Source organism: Harpia harpyja, chromosome 13 (assembly GCF_026419915.1).
Source record: "Harpia harpyja isolate bHarHar1 chromosome 13, bHarHar1 primary haplotype, whole genome shotgun sequence".
Taxonomy (NCBI): Eukaryota; Metazoa; Chordata; class Aves; order Accipitriformes; family Accipitridae; genus Harpia; species Harpia harpyja.
This window is the reverse complement of record NC_068952.1, coordinates 6876911-6894996: the sequence shown is the minus strand read 5'-3', so window position 1 is coordinate 6894996 and position 18086 is coordinate 6876911. Positions and strand designations below refer to the sequence as shown.

General features: G+C 38.6%; 1 protein-coding gene across 3 annotated transcripts in view; it reads left to right on the top strand.

The window, feature by feature from the left end:
- Nucleotides 1-17886, top strand: part of CNIH3 (cornichon family AMPA receptor auxiliary protein 3) — a 55826-nt gene extending 37940 nt beyond the window's left edge. Inside the window, exons 4-7 of one of the 3 annotated variants that reach the window (XR_008237890.1) lie at nt 9375-9487; nt 11973-12116; nt 14089-14388; nt 14482-17886. Coding sequence is in view for 1 of the 3 variants with exons in the window: in XM_052805450.1 (XP_052661410.1) it covers nt 9375-9487; nt 11973-12116; nt 14089-14116 (285 nt within the window). In the remaining 2 variants the exon portion in view is untranslated. Of the gene's footprint in view, nt 1-9374; nt 9488-11972; nt 12117-14088 lie in introns of all 3 variants that reach the window. The other 2 variants (XR_008237889.1, XM_052805450.1) reach the window with 2 other exon arrangements.
- The last annotated feature ends 200 nt before the right edge of the window (nt 17887-18086 follow it).

Sequence of the window (18086 nt, the reverse complement as noted above, 5' to 3'; positions counted from 1 at the left end):
TTTGATCTTTTAAAGGCCCCTGTTGTGCTTCAGTCAGAGGTATTTTTCAGCAAGACTTGGCTCTCCTTTTCTGTTATGTTTTCATTAGTGTTTGTGTTACAGCAGTGCTTTCAGACTTGGCTAAAAATTAAAGGCTTATTGTGCCAGGTGCTACAAAAAACACCAACAAAATGAAGAGCATTTGTTTACACTCACAAGACATGTACACAACAGGAAAGGAAAGGTTGTGCAGGTAATCTGATCATAGAAATCTTGTTTTCAGAGAGCTACTGCGTTTTCTTGTTAGCAGGCATAGTCTGAATCTTTGATTTTTAATTGAAGCTAAACATTTGTTTGCTGTTTTCAAGGGCTCTGATGGTTCATTGAGTTAATAATTGAATATAGTCTTTAATTTCTACAGCAGCTGTTCAAATCCAGCCCAGTCTGGAGTCAGACAAACTACTGTAGTCCAATTGATGGCTGTTGGGAGTAAAATTATCTTGTGTCGTATGCTTAGAAACTTGTGATGCTTGCTCTACAGCAATACTAATAAACATAGACAGTATGATGGGGTAGATCTCTGTCAACATCATAGGGAGTATGAGCTACACCCCCCTGCTATACATATGCACACATAATTAGTTCCTAAGCTGCCTCAGAAGAAATTCTAGAGTTTGCATGCAGGCACTGGAATAAAGGATATTGCTGTTTCTAAAGCATTAATTAGATCTGCATATTTTGTAGGATGTAAGGATGTAATGCTGTATGCATTCTGTCAGCTAGGACTTGGACTGTAATTACAACATCTTTCATAAAACTAAATTCATTTAAGTTCTCTTTTGTTTGAAGCAACCTAGGACTTTTAAAAGTACATTAGACTCTGAGCATGTGTGACAGACATAAACTGCTAAGTGTATACTTCAGTACTCAGTACTTATTTGAAAGATACAGCTAAACTGCTATTGGATGATAAAGCCAACTTTCATCTGGCCTTCAGAATGGTTCTGACAAGGTATTTTTATATTAGGAACAAGTAACTTTAAGGATAAAATTTGAAGTTAGCTAAAAATGTATTAGTACACAGTTTTTAGTTTATGGAAATCATAACTTATGGATGAGTTCTTTTTAGATAATTTTGGTACAGCGTCTCTTGTTAGTCAAAAGAGGCATGAGATAAAGCAGGGCTGTCCTTAGGTTGTACAAGCGAAAGAAAGAAGAGCGTAGCTTAACAGGGGAAGTGGAGATACAGGAAAAGCAAGTAAAATATTTTTAACTGAAGTATTATACACTTCCATTAGTTCTGTGTTGGTTTAATTGTCTTCTGCAGCTTGCCTAAAAGAAGATGGAGTTAACATATTGATAGTGATTCACACTTGGTAGAGATTTTGTTTGTATCTGGAAATGAGGGACATAATGATTTTCCCTGAATCTTGCAATAGACTTGCAGTCTAGACAAAACTTAGGCCTTCAGTACTTCTGTTGCTGAGCTGCCTTTTCCTCTTTTGCACTCTCATAGGAAATTCACTACAGATCATCTAAAAGCTTCTCTCCTTCCTTCTCTTAAGTCTTTTCTGCCTACGCTTTTGTTACATTTATTATCTATGAAGTGTGGAATGTGATAAAATGGGGCTGTGCCCTATTCAATTAGTGTCTTGGGTGCCCAGTTAGTTTTAATTTCATCAGAAAGAGTGGAACTTGACACAGTAGCTATTTTGCAGAACTGACAGTAGAATTGGGACTAAAGAGCTGGCAGGATTTATACCTTCTGCACTAATAATCCCATAAATGTTGCTTGACTAGAGATAGTGCATCTCTTCTTCACACATTTTATTGTAAATATATCAGGGTCATACTTACTAGAAGGGTATTACTATTGCAATAAAAATACTGAACATAATCCCTTTCGTCCTTTCCTTGTATACAGTACCGTATCTGGAAAGAAAGTCCTTAAAATAGGACTTAAGAACTTAGAGGAAGTATAGTATTTCTGGCAGGCAATTCATTCACTACTGACGCTTATTTATTATGTGCGTTGTGCCAGCACTATTTTTAGTCAAATTTAAAAGTTCCTGAATTCAGCACTTTTCAAAAGTTAGAACATAACAACTGTTACTTTTAGCAATCATTACCTAAGGATGTCTGTGTGCTTACCTAAGGATACTGAAAAGATATACCCTGCTGTGCCTGCACAGGTATTCAAAGCAGGGGTAGCTCATAAGGGGAAAAGCTACAAAACTGTTGTAACAGTAAAGAGTTCAAACTTGTGACTCAGTCAAAGTTTGATCCTTACCCCCCCCTTTTATTCCAAGGAGGAAGGACGATTCGCTAGTGCGATGCCTGATGGAAATTGAAATGTCCTTTGAAGGGAGATACATATGGTTATTCATAATATTATTACTCATTAAAATATTTATGTATAAAACTATTTCAGGTTAACCGACTGTATTTTGCTGTTAATCTCATCTTTTAAATGTTTATTCAATAATCAAAGTGGCAAACAAAGTATCACCCTGTAATAGATGACCTCTTGCTTTACAATTCAGCTTCTTCCAGTACTGTTCTGGAGGATATGTAAACATATGTTCTTACAGTATCAGAACATCACAAGTAACAGCAGAATAAGGCTGAAGATGCAGCAAAAATGTACATGAGTAACTGTTGCCTATAAGTACTCCTGAGAGCAGTGTGCTTCTCAGCTGCTTGGGGTAATGTAATTTATGCATCTGTTCCTCAGAGCTGTGCTGAAGATATTGGCAAAATTTGACTTGCTAATGGACTGTGTTTGCTCTAATTTGGTAGGCAATAAAGTAAATATTTGCATTTTAATAAAACTAAAGAAATTGGGGTTAAATCTAATGTCGCTATTATATTTAGCAGAATGTTCATTGTGGTTTTAAGTCAGGATCAGACCCTGTAAAGTCACAATGCAATTACAAAAAGCAATATAATACCTAAAAACAGAGTGCAATGATTTTACATCATACCTGTTTGTGGATGAAAATTGTTTCTGCTGGGAGTTAAATGTCCTACCTTGCATTTAGATGCTGATGTTTTCAATAAAGCTGTTAGAATAGCAGGGCAGGGATTGTCTTTACCATGTCTGCGCTGTACCAAATCTGCTTCCTCACACTGACAGTCTTTATATGCCAGATACCGAAACAGCCCTTTAGTGAACACTTAGTTTTCAGCATTTATGAAACTGTCAATCTTGGGCAGACCCCTGGGAGAAGGCCTGAGGGCCCTTCCTGTGCCGTGCAGGTGGCTGAACTTCATTTTAATGATCACTGAGATGTTCTGCATTCATAGACCTGCCTGTGAAATGAGAGGCTGGTTTTCTAGATCCTAACAAACAGCTGTGGTACTAATTGTCATTCTCACCAGTTTTGGGCAAGCAGACAAAGACGGTATGAGCTCTTAGAATAACCCAGCTACGGGGTGTCCTGGCTGGTTGTGTCTGAAACACAATAGTTAGCTAGGGCAAGACAGCATTTGTTACCCTGTTTCGTGTCAGTGTTGTGAAAATTAGGGAAGTTCACACTCCAGGGTTGCTAACCCAGCTTCTGTTACTGGTTCTGAATTAACGTTAAAAGAAGAAAGGTTGTGAAGATACCTCCTACCCCCTGCTGAGTGGAAAAGAACAGTTCGCAGAGGAGATACACTTGTAAGATCACAGCACATCTGCCTTAATGACGTGCCTTGCAAGGACGGGGCACTTTTTGAATTGTGCTGGTGCCCTGCAGGCCTTAAGAGTGGAGAAGTCTTTTTTTTAATCCGTTTCATAACCTCTTTGCCTGTTGGCTGTTATGACCTCCCGTAGGCTCTCCAATATAGAAATATTTATAGATATTCTTGATGAATGTCCCATAAAGACCTGATCTTGCTCTGTCACTCTTGTTAAAGTTATTTGTATTATGACAAAGCTTAAATATTCTAGTCATAAACTAGCTGCAGTGGAATCTATAGATTTTGAATATAATTATCCCCATGTTGGAGAAGACAAAAATGAGACAATGAGAAGTGAAATGATAGGCCTAAATATAGACGTGTTTAGTAGCTGAGATGGAAAGAGCATCCAGAAATCCTGTATTTTAATATTAGATCTGGTACTGTGTTACAGATGGTTATGGAGTGCTTTGTGCGAATGATAATTAGGTTCTTTGTGTTATTCATTTCATTGTCTGGTATTTGTGCTGTGGAGTGACTTATGTTCACATCCACTTAATACTGTTTAAAGAAATTCCAGTAGTGCATTAGAATAATGAAATTACCTTTACAAAGCATTGGCTTTGTGCTGCTTTGCTTCATTGTGGTCCGGAAAGGTGGAGGGGTGAAAACACAGATGTTGTATCCTTTCTTTTATTTGTGCTCCCTATTTGGTCCATAACATTAATTCTTGCATGCGTGCACCATTGCTGTCCCCCAGATAAAATGAAAAGCTATGTATGTGAACTGAGTATTTTCAACTGCAGGTTGTTCTTTTGATAATCTGGAATCCATTTTCCAGACATTTTTTTTTCAGCTAGTTGCATACATCTACACAGCAAACTGCTAAATACTTCCAGAGGTTTGCATAACATGGTTTTGAATTACTTAAAATGCTTTGGTTATAGGTTTGTGTTATAACAATTCTAACTACACAACTGAATTTCTAAATGATTGCTAAAAGCAACTAGAGAACAGAGCTTGTAGACACACAAGCAAGTGTGGATTTTAACAGGAGAATTGAAGAAAATTGAACCTGAAAATTTGGACTGAAAACCTTGGTATATTTATTGTGGCAGCATTGTATTGGGCTCTAGGGCAGCCTTTCAGAGGAGATTTTGGAAGTCAAGTAACTCAATTTAAAGTAGATTAGAAAGATACACTAGAAAATATAAATGGGAAGCCTTCCTGTATTTCAGCAGTAAATTTAATGTGTTTCATGTGTTTGATCAATGCAAGCAGTATGTTTAAAACTTGCAAATGTTAAGATGTATGGTCTGTGTGTTTAAGTTATACACAGTTGACCCTACTTCCTTGGTTTGTGCAACAGCAGGAGCAAACAGATATGATTTGTTTCAGTGTATGTACATTCCACATACATGCACAGTCTGGGCTAATGCACATGCTACTGGTATTTTTCTGTGTGTTTCTGCTTGCTTTTTTTCACTTGCTTGCACTACACTTCTGACTTTTGTGGTCTGTGTTGTTCAATTAGGAGAATTTCAGAGTCATTAAGTAATCGTCTTCCTTTGGTCTCACGATGTCATTTCATTCAGCAACTGATACTCCCCGGTAACCCAGGTTAGCTCTGGCAGGCTCTATTAGGGTGGGCTTTAAAGTGTAATTAAAATAACTCTTGTGTTCTGAAAACCTTGGGTACATCTCCATCCCTTCTTTTCCTGCTACCGATGAGGACCAATTCTACATGTCAGCTTTAGCAAGGGATATGGTGGAAAAAAGAAGCAAAATGAGCACCACAGTGACAAACTGCAGCCATCCTTTGGTAGGAGTAGGTGCAGTGGCATTAACCACTGCAATAAAGCAGCATACACTTAGGTCAGGCCTAATTTGGGGCCCTGGAGTGATGCCATGCATGCGTGGTGTTTTCAGTTTCTTGTTGTTTTTACGTTGATGGATAAGGGCTTGTGTGTTTGTAATGTGAACAATTTGTTTCCACTTGGGAAATCACCAGAGCTCTTATGTTACATGAAGGAGATTCAGCCTCCACTTCCCTTCGGTTTTTTTCCTGCCTTTGGTGGGAGGAGAAGGCAGGCATTAAGAAGGGAAGCTATCTCAGCCTCTAATAGCATAAAGAAGACTCTTGGAAACCCTGGGAAGGGTAGAGTGTCTAATGGCTGGCAGTTTCTAGGTACAGTGTAAAATCCGTGGTGACACTATAGAGGCTGGCATGCACAGGTGGAGACTGATGTAGACTCAGAGTCTTTTGGGAGAAGAAACAGCAATTCTGTGGGAATTACTATTATTGTGTAGCACTCAGGAGTATTGGTCCTAAGCAAAGTGCTGGAAAGAAGCATAAGGTCTTGTCATTTCAGTGGCTTAACAGTGATTGGGAAAACAGTTTGATTCACTTGTTGCGGTTGATTTTCTAAGCATAAGAATTCAGTAGCACTGATGAAGGGAGATTACTATTCCTACTACAATATCTTCCCAGTCTGGGTTTCTGTGAGGTATTTTATGTGCCCTGTTCACTGGTGAGACAAACTGTAACAGTCATTCCCTGTAAAAATATATAATGTTCTGTAAAAGCAAAATTACATTTGAGAAGGAGGTGTCCATGTATAATAAACAGAATGAGGAGGAAAAGTACTGACAGGAGAAGATGGGTTTATCTTTTGTATAAGAACAACAGAAAATACTTACGAAATAGGAAACTGAATAAATGATTTAGGACTGAGCTTCCCAGGAGGTGCCCTTCTGCAGCTGCAATCTACAGAGGTCTTTGTATTCCTATAAACACAAAGAAGCGGCTGACAGGTGCTTAGCTTCAGTGCTTGTTTTCCCATGCTTTAGTTCAGCCAAACCTAGATGTCTATACACAGCAAAGCCTGCCTTATTTTCTTTGGAATTAGAGGGGTAGAATCTGTCTACACGTGCATGTATATGTGTACTACTTTGTATGAGGATGTATTGAATATTTATGGTGAGATGGTAACGATACAAGTATGATATCTACCTAAGATTTTACATTTTAAATGCAAATGATGGATTGTGAATAAGGATTTTGAGTATTTACTGATACGGATATTAACTATATATATCAGAGCAAAACTTAGAAAGGTACAGTAGTTTCTTTCCCTTGCTTATGTTATAGCAAAATATGCTTCTGATTAGCAGCATTTTGTTCTAGAAGCTGACTTCCTTTTCAGGCTTTTCTGTGGTTTTCCCCAGGTAAATGTCAGCCAGCAGAATTTCTGGTAATAAATTTGTAATGCCATTCATTAGCTTTGGAGTCAAAGTGACCAAGTTGCAGTCCTTAAGAATTGTGCTGCTTTGCCAGTTTCTCCTTCAGCTCTGTGTTCTGTAAGCATCTCAAGACTTCAACCTGAGCTGTGTCAGAAAGCAGAGGTCACTATCTGAATATCAGGGTGTTCCTCGTTCAAAATAGAAGTATGCTGTTTATATACTAATGTGTTTACCATCTGACAGCTTCATATGCTCTCCTGGGAATGAATTAAAGATGTTAGTTTAATTCCTGTTGCACAGCTATCTGTATCACAGAAGTTAGTATTGCATTTGAGTACCTCAGCAGGAACAACAAGGATCGACTGTTGCTTGTTTCTCAGGCAGCTTTCTTCTCTCCAGGAGCTGAATCTGGTGTTTGCTAAAGTTGATTGAAAGTTTCCATTGGTTTCAGAGGACATTGTGTCAAACTGCAGAATGACTCTTGCAGCCAAGAACTGAGGCAGTGTTATTTTTTAGTTACTTAGTTATTCAGTTTACTTTTCCTCACAAGCTTTGCTGTTAGTGCCTTTCTACACTTTACACTTTCAATTCTCCCACCTCCTTTTAGATTTAGTCTCCTAGGTAAATCACCTGAATATGAACTGTAATTGGCTTTGCAGGCTGGGCTTTGTTTGCTTCTTTGCATGAATTCTCTTCAGAAACTGCGATCAGCACTGATCCTTTATTTATTTATGTCCACAGGAAAATATCACTCCAAGAAGAGGGTGAAGAGACATAAATGACCCATTTGTTGTTCTATCAGAAGCATAGGTAGATTTAACTTACACCAGAAACTGTGACTAGAAAGTGAGTCTGTTTCTGAGAGTCCACTGCTTCCTTTGTTTCCTTTCTAGCTTCACAGGAGATTTTTTGTTTTGTTTTGTTTTTTAAGCTCTGCATAAATTTTCACCATGGGTTTCCTTCCCTGTTATTACCAGCCAGCCCACTGATCAGGCACCAGGGTTGTGTCTTGCTACGTTTGTGGATTGTGTTGGAATCAGAAATCAAATATGTGATAATGAATGTAATATGCTTTTAAGTGTTGTGATGTTTAGTGGGTAGATGTACATCATGAAGACCTTTCTTGGCTGCAGATTGTGATGAAGATGAATCATTCTTTGGAGAAAGGTTATAGTCATGTTGTAAATCACATTCTAAAAATGGAAAAAAAAAATCCAGCAGTGATAAATAACTACCATCTGGAATCTGAACTATATAATTGTATTATGATTTGTCATCCACATAAGATAAGCTTCTGAGAATGTTTAAGTTGAAGGCGTAGACACAGAGATATCCAAATGTGTTAACTACTTCAAGTAGTGAAGTTAAATGAAAGTAAAAAAATAAATGTTCCATGTGAGGTGGAAAGACTCCTAGAACCAAGAAGATGGAATTCATTGTAGCACAGCTGTATGGGAGTAGGTAGGCATTGGGAGTAGCTGCATAGTAGGTTTTACATGTTTTAAGAAGTAGGGCTCACTTTAATTATTTGACAGATGAAAATGAATTTACACTGAAAGAAGTCCCTCAAATGCTTTTCGTGATTTAACTGGTAGACGTAGCACCAAGATGCAGCAAGGGATGCAGATGAACTGTGTATGGGATTGTCTAGCTTTGAGAAATATATACTGCTGGAAATCATCTCTTCTATGACTTGAAGAAAAGAAATAGAGATTTCTGAGAAAAGGCATTGGAAGAAAAGAGAAGAAAGCCAGCTAAGAAATGGGAAAGCAGTGAAAAAAGCAAAATGCCTTTAGAAATAACTACTCTGAATCAACATCACATAAATTTCTGCTTCTGCCAGCTGCCCACTCACTTTCTCTTTTAATAGAAAGAATCATCTTGGATCTGAAACAAGTAGTATGGGGAGCCATGGATTTACTAAGGAAGTGAGTTTCCTGTCTTAGTAGGTTTTAGCTTGCAACACTGACTTAGTAATGGATTTGATCTCTTTAGGGTATATATAACATATCAAAATGTTAGAAGCAGCCTTTTATTTTTCCAAGGATGCTCCTCCAATATAGAAGTGAAGCTTCAGTAGTAGCTTTATTATTTCCTTTCTGAATGTATCAGTAATGAAACTTAGTTCTTTAAGAACTCTTTTACAGACATTCATTTAGTCTCACAATGCTTCTGTGAGGGAGGCAGTAATATAATCTACATTTTGTAGACAGAAATCTGGAGCACAAGCTAAGACAGTAAGTGATTTGTCCCATGCCGCTCAACAAGCACCTGGAGTACAGCCATGGTTAGAACCTGAACAAACCTGGCACTGCATCTTGTGCTCGTTGCTCATAGCCAAAGCTGTCTGTCAACTGAGGTATGTCTAGGGACAGACACAGATACACAGGAGACTTGCAGAGATGGTTTGTTTTCCGAAAACTCCTTCGGTGACTAAAATTGAAGAGGTGTTTTACTGACATCTGTTATTTCTGTTCCTTTCTTTTTAGCTGGTGTTGCCGGAGTACTCTATCCATAGTCTTTTCTGCATAATGTTTTTGTGCGCTCAAGAGTGGCTCACACTGGGGTTAAATGTTCCTTTGCTTTTTTATCACTTCTGGAGGTAAGCCCATCTTTTATATGCTGACTGCTTGATAGCCTTATTTGCCAACTCAGCACACACGCAGATTGTATGAACTATGAAGTGCAGTGATAGGAGTATAAGCAGCTGAAACTTAACGTTTCCAGAGAAAAAGTATATATTTTTCATGAATGTTTAGGATGGGTAAAGAAAACATATAATAATATAAATGTGGCTTTCAGTTACTAACTTAAATCAATATTCCGAAGGGTGTCAGGATGCACTCACCACAACTGAATGAAAACTTTGAAATGAAATAGGCTGGAATCTGGAAGTGGAACTTGGTGAAGTTCTAAATATTTCACAGATAGGGAGTTGTAAGGCAGTTCATATCTGAAAGATCTTGGACCTATTCATTCAGCCCTAGCAAGGAAAACTTTCCACTGGAGTTGTGAAACAGACTGGGCAAGTTGACAGAATTTTGCTTCTCATCTTCTTTGGCAGCTTTATGCCTTTTTCTTCAGTATAAAATAAGTTGTTTCTAGCTGTAGAGTAGAGAATTTCTGTTCTGCAAAAGAAGTCTCTCTCAGAGACTCTTGGAGTAGAGATTGCAGTAGATGAAGAACTGTTGTCTTCACCCTGCCCATGTGAAAAAGTGGGGAGTGTTTCTGCTCTGGATCTCTACTGTGTGTTTATATTCACTGTGGGGCTTTCAGAGTTGATCACATAAGACCTGCTGTTGAACAGCTTTAATGTTTTCTGGACAAGCAGTGCAGCTGCTGCTGCTGCATCTTCCTCTGCATTCTAGTGGAGGATCAGCCTTCTGTTGCCTCTGAAGATAACCAAGAGACATCAGTTTTTGTGGTTGTCAGTCTGGAGTCTTCACTAGTTCTGCATTTCCATAATGTTTATAAAAGCACAGATGATTTTTGTCTGTCAGGGTCTCTGTGTGTTACAAAGATATATGTGGTAGCAGATAGCTCCTGTTGCGAAGTAGCTTGAAGAATAGTTCTGTAAAGAAGGCAAAACCATTATCTCAACCAAGAACTAAAAAGTAGTAGCTTTCTTACACTATTTTCTGGAAAAGCTTGGTAGTAATGCAGAGTCATATGATAATGTATGTTATTCAGAAGTTAGAGTGCCAGTATAGTTTTCAGAAAGCTAAATGAAGTGAAGCTACAAGTGCTTTTCTCACTATTGATTAGGTGCAATAAAAATAATAATGTTTTATGGTGCTGTTTTACTAAGGGTTAACAAGCAAAGTGTGACAATAATACTGGTTTAAAAAGCTTTTAAAAACAAACTTAAAAATTTGTATTTTATGTCCAAGATGAAAATGGTCAGACTCTAAATAACGATATCAGCCTTTGGAGAGAACTTTTGATTGTCTTTGTTTCCATGATTTTCCATATGCCTTGCTACAATTACTCCATATTTCTTCTGGTGTAACCACAGACAGGTTTGGGTTCATTATGTAAAGTTCTGCACAAAACCTTGGGAAGATACTGTGTGATATCTTCATCCTAATGAAGATAGTTAAACAAGGTTTCACTTGTGGTCTCTGTAAAAGAATTTGTAATGTCATTAGAGATTGTGAGTGGATGTGACTAATATTGGAAGGGAGGAAGGCAAAGTTACTGTGAGAACGTTTATTTTCAAAGTTTGCTGCTTGTCACTTGTTTGGGGGTTATATATCTATCTATCTATCTGTCTGCTTATCTATCTGTAAGCAATCCCAGCAATCTTCAGTGTTTACATTACTATTTCAAAGCAACAGAAATAACAATATTTCATCCAGTTCATACTGATCTTAAAGCAGTTCATTAACTTTGTTGAGGACTTCTTTTTTGGTTTGCTTTTGCTTTTTACTGCAAAGTACCTGAGACAAAAGCTCCTTTGCCAAAACAGTTCTTTTGTCAGGATTTTCTCAAACATCCAGTCATTGCTGAGAATGATTAGAAATTTCTCCTATGTAAGAAGAAAAAGCATTTTCAAATTAAAATTATTTGGATGATAAATTTTTGAGCAGTGCTACATGTAGAAAACATTAGTCAGCCAGCTCTTATATTACTCCATATTGACTTTTTTCCTTTTCAGAGTTGGAGGAACTGAGCTATGAGTTGGTTGAGACTGTCACCTTTCATCATGTCTGAAATCAGTTGTGTAGATGCAGTTAAAACCCAGTAATCCTTCCTCCATGCTGTGATCACAAGCCACCACATATTGTCAATCACAATATGTAAGTTATTAGTGAGCAAGCCAGAAATAACTATATAGGAAGGGGGAATGTTTCAAGCTAAAGAATCAATAGAACACAGAAAGTCCACGTTCATGAATTGCTTGATTCTTACTAGCGTCCTGATTTTAACAACGTCCGGAAATAGAGGCTTGAAAAAGAGAGGAAAATTCCTCCTATATCATGGAAGACAGTTGTCTTCTGAGCTGGTGATCAGGATGGTGTATATCTGCACATATTTAATACATAATATTACAGAGTCATTCCAGATGTCTTCTCCTGCTCTTTCAGGTATTTTCGTTGCCCAGCAGATAGTTCAGAGCTAGCATATGATCCACCTGCAGTCATGAATGCAGATACTTTGAGTTACTGTCAAAAAGAGGCCTGGTGTAAGCTAGCTTTCTATCTCCTTTCCTTCTTCTACTATCTGTACTGGTAAGTCTGGTCATTTCATTAAGGAAATAGTAGCTGCTTTTCATTTGACATGTGAAATTGTATTCAGGAATGACTGGAACCAATTGGCCCATTTCCTTAGTCTTTTAAAACTTCCTTCCGATCTTGATTCAGGGAAGCATACCTGCTTAGAGCAGCTATATCTGCTGACACCTCAGTACAGAATATTAAGCATTTATCTAAGGCCTGAGCCAGGCCCCAAGGCCAAACCAAAAAAAAGTTTTTGCTCCTCTGCCTAGTCTCTTAGGATGGGTGAAATAGAAAATGTTATGATAATGGCATTACATCAAATAAAAATGATAATGTTCTTATGATTCAAGACAATCATAAGAAAAATACTACATCTGCTGGTATAGTGATGCTCAAGATGGTAAGTAAATGGGTAGGTAGATGGTGGCTACAGGCTCCCTTTCATGACAGGGTAAGCCTGTGCGTGATCCAAATGCCTAATTTGAGTACGTTCTTGAAGATACGCACCCCAGTTGTGTGTTGTTGCTCCTGCCCCTTTCAGCTGTCAGATGTCCTTAGTGCACAGTCACAAATACCCAGTACAAGAATATGCAAGGATCATATTTAAGGTAAGGCCTTGGCAGAATCGCTGTGCTTTTAGTCACTCCTGTAATCACACCATAAAACTACTTGACACCAAAGGTTAACACACTTTAAATGGAGGTGTTGTTTTATGATGCCTTTCTTCCACTCCTTCCATAATGTATTTGCATAGAGTGCCTCTTCAAGCCAGCCTTGCATGCAGTAATCCCTCTGTAAGGGAGGTTTGTACGCTGGTGGAAGAAGATAAATGTTATTTCTCCTTTGATTACTGGTCCGTTACCTGTTCTGTTGTTCCCCATATCTTGAGGAGTCATTGCTGCAGGTTGTTGTATCTCAATATTACTTTTAAATACTATTGAGAACAAAGTTTTCTGCCCACATGTGCATGTGTATGTGCCTGTGTCTTCATACATGAGAGAGAGAACGAAAGTAGAAGGGCCCAGGCTCACAGAAGCTCAAAGGTGCCTAAGTCACACTAAGATGGATGGGGCATGAGAGCAGGAGTTTAGCATCCAGTAGCTTTGTGGGTTTGGGCTGAGTACCTTTGCCTATCACTCCTCTTCACAAGGCTGAGAGTGGAAAGCATGGCAGTTATGCTAGACAAGCTCTGTTGGTAGTGCAAGGAGAGATGGCAAGACATGGCTGGAGAGAGAAGCATTTTTAACCCCACATTTTTATGTTGGCTAAAAGACCCTGTCAAAGTCAGCTATGTAGTGTGGTCTAGCATTTCTGCTGGGACTCTACTGTTGTGCAGCTTCCTCTGAGCCCTGCTTCCTTCATTCTAAAATGTGGCCATAATCCAAAATCCACTGGCTGGTGCTAAATAAAATAGTATTAATTACATTCAATTTTGCTGTGCTTTCCTGGGTATTGTCAGAATTAGAATTGCTTTAAAATGGAGCCATGGCAATACACTGCGATTTCTTCGCTTTTCAGAGTTGCATTTAATATGTATGGATTCACTCCAGCTGGTGTCTGCATTTTATATTTCTTCTACTGCATGGAGTTTTTTCCAAAGGAAACAAAATAATGCAGTTTCATGGGAAACCTTGCCTGCCCTGCTGGGAGTTGCTGGTTGAAGTTCTAAAGATCAAACACGCTAAAGCAAAATGGTTTTGTTTCTTCACTGTTCAAATTCAGACATCAGACTGCACTTTAATAAGCTCAAACACAGCTTGTGGTGCAGTAGGATGTCGATAATGAATTTGTTATTTCTTGAGTGCTTTTTGATACCCATCTTGAATACACCATAATTAAGATGCTTTAGAGAGAAAGAATGCAAAGGAAAGCACAGGCTATTACAGTCAGACTTGAGGAACAGACAGTAAAGGGTTATAAAAATCAAAGTGCTGTGTATGCTTCAAAAGGATACTTTCATATTGTGTCTTTCTTTTACATTCAGTATGATCTACACTTTGGTGAGCTCTTAACTGAAAGATCATCATTAAAGACTGAAAACAACAAAGGCTGGAGGTACAAGGACGAGTGAGCCAAGTGATGCATGATTAAAAAAAAAAAGCAATGAGAGGAAAACTTTGAACCCAAGAAGAAAATAGAGTACATGAAAGAGAGACCCAGCAAGAAGCAGCAGAATACCATGGGAGAATGGCTGAGTTAACTGTTTATCTCCTGTTTCTCATTGTGTTGAAGTAAATTACTTTCAAAACCCAAACAAAACAAAACAAAACAAAAATGCAACAAGGTGGGCCAAGTTACACAACTGTTCACCTCTCCGAGGATAATGCTGCTTGGTTTAGTGGATTCATTATAAACTGTAGTCCCTACTGTCTTCCAGGGAGCAAAGTTTCTTTTCTTAATGACTGTTCTGGACTGAGGAAGCAGAAGGCAGTATCATCTTACACAGAAAGAACAGCTATAAAGCGCATCCTGAAAATGAGCACCGCCTGGAGTTCAGATAAGACGTGTGACTGTTCTGCAGGGATGTTCACATGACACTAATCAAACAGAGGTGTCGGATCTTGTGGAATTGCATCAGTGTTTTTTTTTCCACCCATAACAACAATAACAAAATAATTTGCAGTTGCACTGTTCTGTTTTCTAATGATATGCTATTCCTATAGGTCAACATCCAGTATATTTCTGTACTTCGTTTGTGGTGCACCAATAACATACAGTGATATGTATAAATACATTGGGTTTGACCTAATCATGCCAAGCACTTACCAGAATAGTATTCCTCTGACTAAAAAGAAAAAAAAAAAAAAAAGGGGGGGGGGGGTAAAAGCTACATATATTAAGGAGTATTGTAACATAGGTATTATATTCATCACAATACTGGGTAACAAAATACTGGACCAGCTAATCGTGGTCTGTAATTCTGTTTTGCAGCTTTATTTCCACTGTCAAATTTAAACTGAAACAAATATACAAAATGTTTTTGTCTTGTATGAGGTTTGTATTGAAAGATGTTCAGTTTTTCATAATTTAAATGTTTTTTAAATTTTATCATATAATTCTCATTTAGATTCATATATGTGGGCTGTATATCTTTATATATATATGTATATACAAATACACATCTACATAAATACTCAGTCTATTTATATCTTAGGTTAATCTGTTTGATTGACAGGTCAAAGGCATCAAGTGTCCAGAACTGCTGCTAAATATATTTCAGCACTGAACCTAGTGGACCAGGGCTGGTTCCCTCAAAGTCACTAAGGTATTTCAATGCAGCCACTGGTGCTCTGGGTAGTAGGCAAGCCTGTAAGATCAAGACTAACATCAGCGCATGCACAGAGACCACTTGGATCTTGCATGGTGAATGAGCTAATAAGGTATGTTGCTACTAGAGATGCTGCAGAGAGCAGTGCAGAGAGGCCCATCTGTACCCCAGCTTGGTTACAGCTGGTCTTGTTAGCACTAGCTCATTGCTGATCCTGTGAAATTTGGTCTGGCTATTGAGAGCCAGTAGATTGTTCTTGTACCAAACTCTGAGGACTTTTTAGCCTGGGCACAGGACTTCAGCAGGAGAGGTGCAGTCTTACATTCAGCACTGCCTCTGTGCTACCTACCCTGTTTCAGAGCATGGTGCAGAAGCAATGACTGAGTGGAGTCATATCATGTCTGGCAATGTCCAAACTGAGCTGGAGTTACTGCATGTGTACAGTGCCAAGACTCTTTCTGGTTTGATCTGGCTATGTTAACAAAATTAAATCCTGTTAGCCTGCAAAGCACAGTTGCTGCGTGCAAACGGTCTGCTCCTGGACCATGCCACCTCCCAAATCATGCCTCGGCATTGCTTGGAAGAGTGCTAGCCCGTCTCTGGTACTAGAAAGTTTTTCTGCATTTCCAGAGTAAATTTATTTTGGGGTAAATTATTCCACTTGCTTTTGAGCCAACATTAGCCTAAATACACCTTCTCTCATGCTGCTTAAGACTCTGATATATAGAGAGAGCAGTCCTTTTCAGCCTCCATTCTGTTAAGAGTAAGCTGTCTCTTCTTCCATCCTCCCATAGCACTCCATTCTCCATGTCTTCTTTAAAGGATTTCTCTGTTGTCTTTCCAGTCAAATTAATCTTTCTTAAGAGTGGATGATCACAGCTGTTCAGAGTATTCTGGAGAGTATCTTACCCTAACTAGTCCTTACTATGAATGGACAATGAAAGCTAACGTCCTCAGTTCTTTCCAATAACGCTTGTTCAAAAAAGTAATCCTACTGCTCTCAATAACATTTTGCTTCTCTTCAAGAAAAATATTAATTTAACATCAATGGAAAAATGGTTTAATATGGGGATACTTTCATTTTCATTGAATTTCGTGAAGCTTGTCCTGAGCAGAAATAATTTATGAAAATGGCCAAAGCATTAATTGGAGGAAGTTTAATGTAAGGCAGGTATCTCTAACCCAGAACTCAAGAGTAGTGAGACCTTGTAAGGTGTCTGGCAGTATCAAGAAGCTGCTAGTGCTGTGGACCTCACAGACAGCAGAGTAAGATACAACCCTCAGCATGTTCCTTGCTCTGTGTTGTTACTTTGCAGGTGGGTTGCAGTACCTTGCTGGGTTACTCCAACAGACTTGTCTGCAGTCCAGTACTAAACCATTATGTGGTGGTGCTGCTGTAGTGGCAGGTAGACTTCAGTACCATATTCATATTGGTATTCAAATTAGTAATTTTCTTACAATGACAGAATTGTCTCCCTGGATTTGTCAAAGGGTACAAAAAACCCAATTTTTTTTTTTCTAAAGTCAAATAGCTCTGTTATATAACAGGAAGTGTATGATTACTGTAAAAAGTCCAGAAATTTATCCTGGATTCTTCTGTGTTGTGGCTGTGTGGTCTGTCCTCTGAACAGCTGTACTCATACAGTGGATGTTCTCAAGACCAGATTTGTCATTTTCTCTGTTACACTTGCCAGCCATATTGTAAGAGAAGAAGCACAAATAGAGGAAGAAAGAGTGAGGGATACAAGGTATCTGTAGCCTTCTTAATCCCTGGCCATGTATCTGGCTAAACACAAGCTAAGCATACTTTGACCAAAGCAAGGGAAGTAAAGAACTGCATAGCTGTTGATGAACAGAAAAAAATGCTGTGATCTTTAGTCACAAGGCAGTCTCTTCCCCATGTCACACTTTTAAAGGAGAAATAATCTATGCTATCCCTTTTGTCTCCAGTTCCTCCTTGTTGATTGGTGGAGACTAGAGATTTCCTCCCCAAGCCTGCTTCCTTCCGGTCTCTTTTCCTGGAAGGGTGAATGTCATTACTTTTGAGCAGCAGTTTTCTTATCTTACATGCTCTGGTGATGCAGATAAATCCCACAAAAGTCATATGAAAACACATCATCTCCCTTTGCTCCTTTGAACAGGTGTGCAATGAGCACACACTTAAACGAGTATCCATTTTCCTCATTTGCACCATCTGTAAAGTGAGAATGGTGACACCTAGCTTGTGAAATCTTTCCATACATAAAATACTCTTTTTCTTTTTTTTTTTTTTTTTTTTTAATAACTGTTGAATCTTCCTAAAGGAAAAAGATAGGAGGTGGAAAAAAACGTGAGAGGATGAGACCTGAATGAGCTGCTTACCAAAGGGTAGCTACACAGTGTGCTGGCCTGTAGCTGCCTGTTCCTGGAAGGGATGAAAAGGCAACCCTGTTGGCAAGGTGTTGCTCGGTGGTTCTGCCCATCCTATTTATAGTCAGGTAATTGCAGTGATGCTGAATAAAATTGTTACTGCTATGACTGTTTCAGTTTCAAATACAGCAAATCAGTGCTGATAGCAGAATGCTTCACCTACAAATAATTAACTGTACTTAAGCTGTCAGAAATGTTTTTCCATCTGTTTCCTTGGGCCCCTACTCTTCCTTTTGCACTAAGCCACTGAAAGTGGAAGAAAAAGTTCTTCAGCCTACACCTTCTTACAGAAACTGCATTGAGGT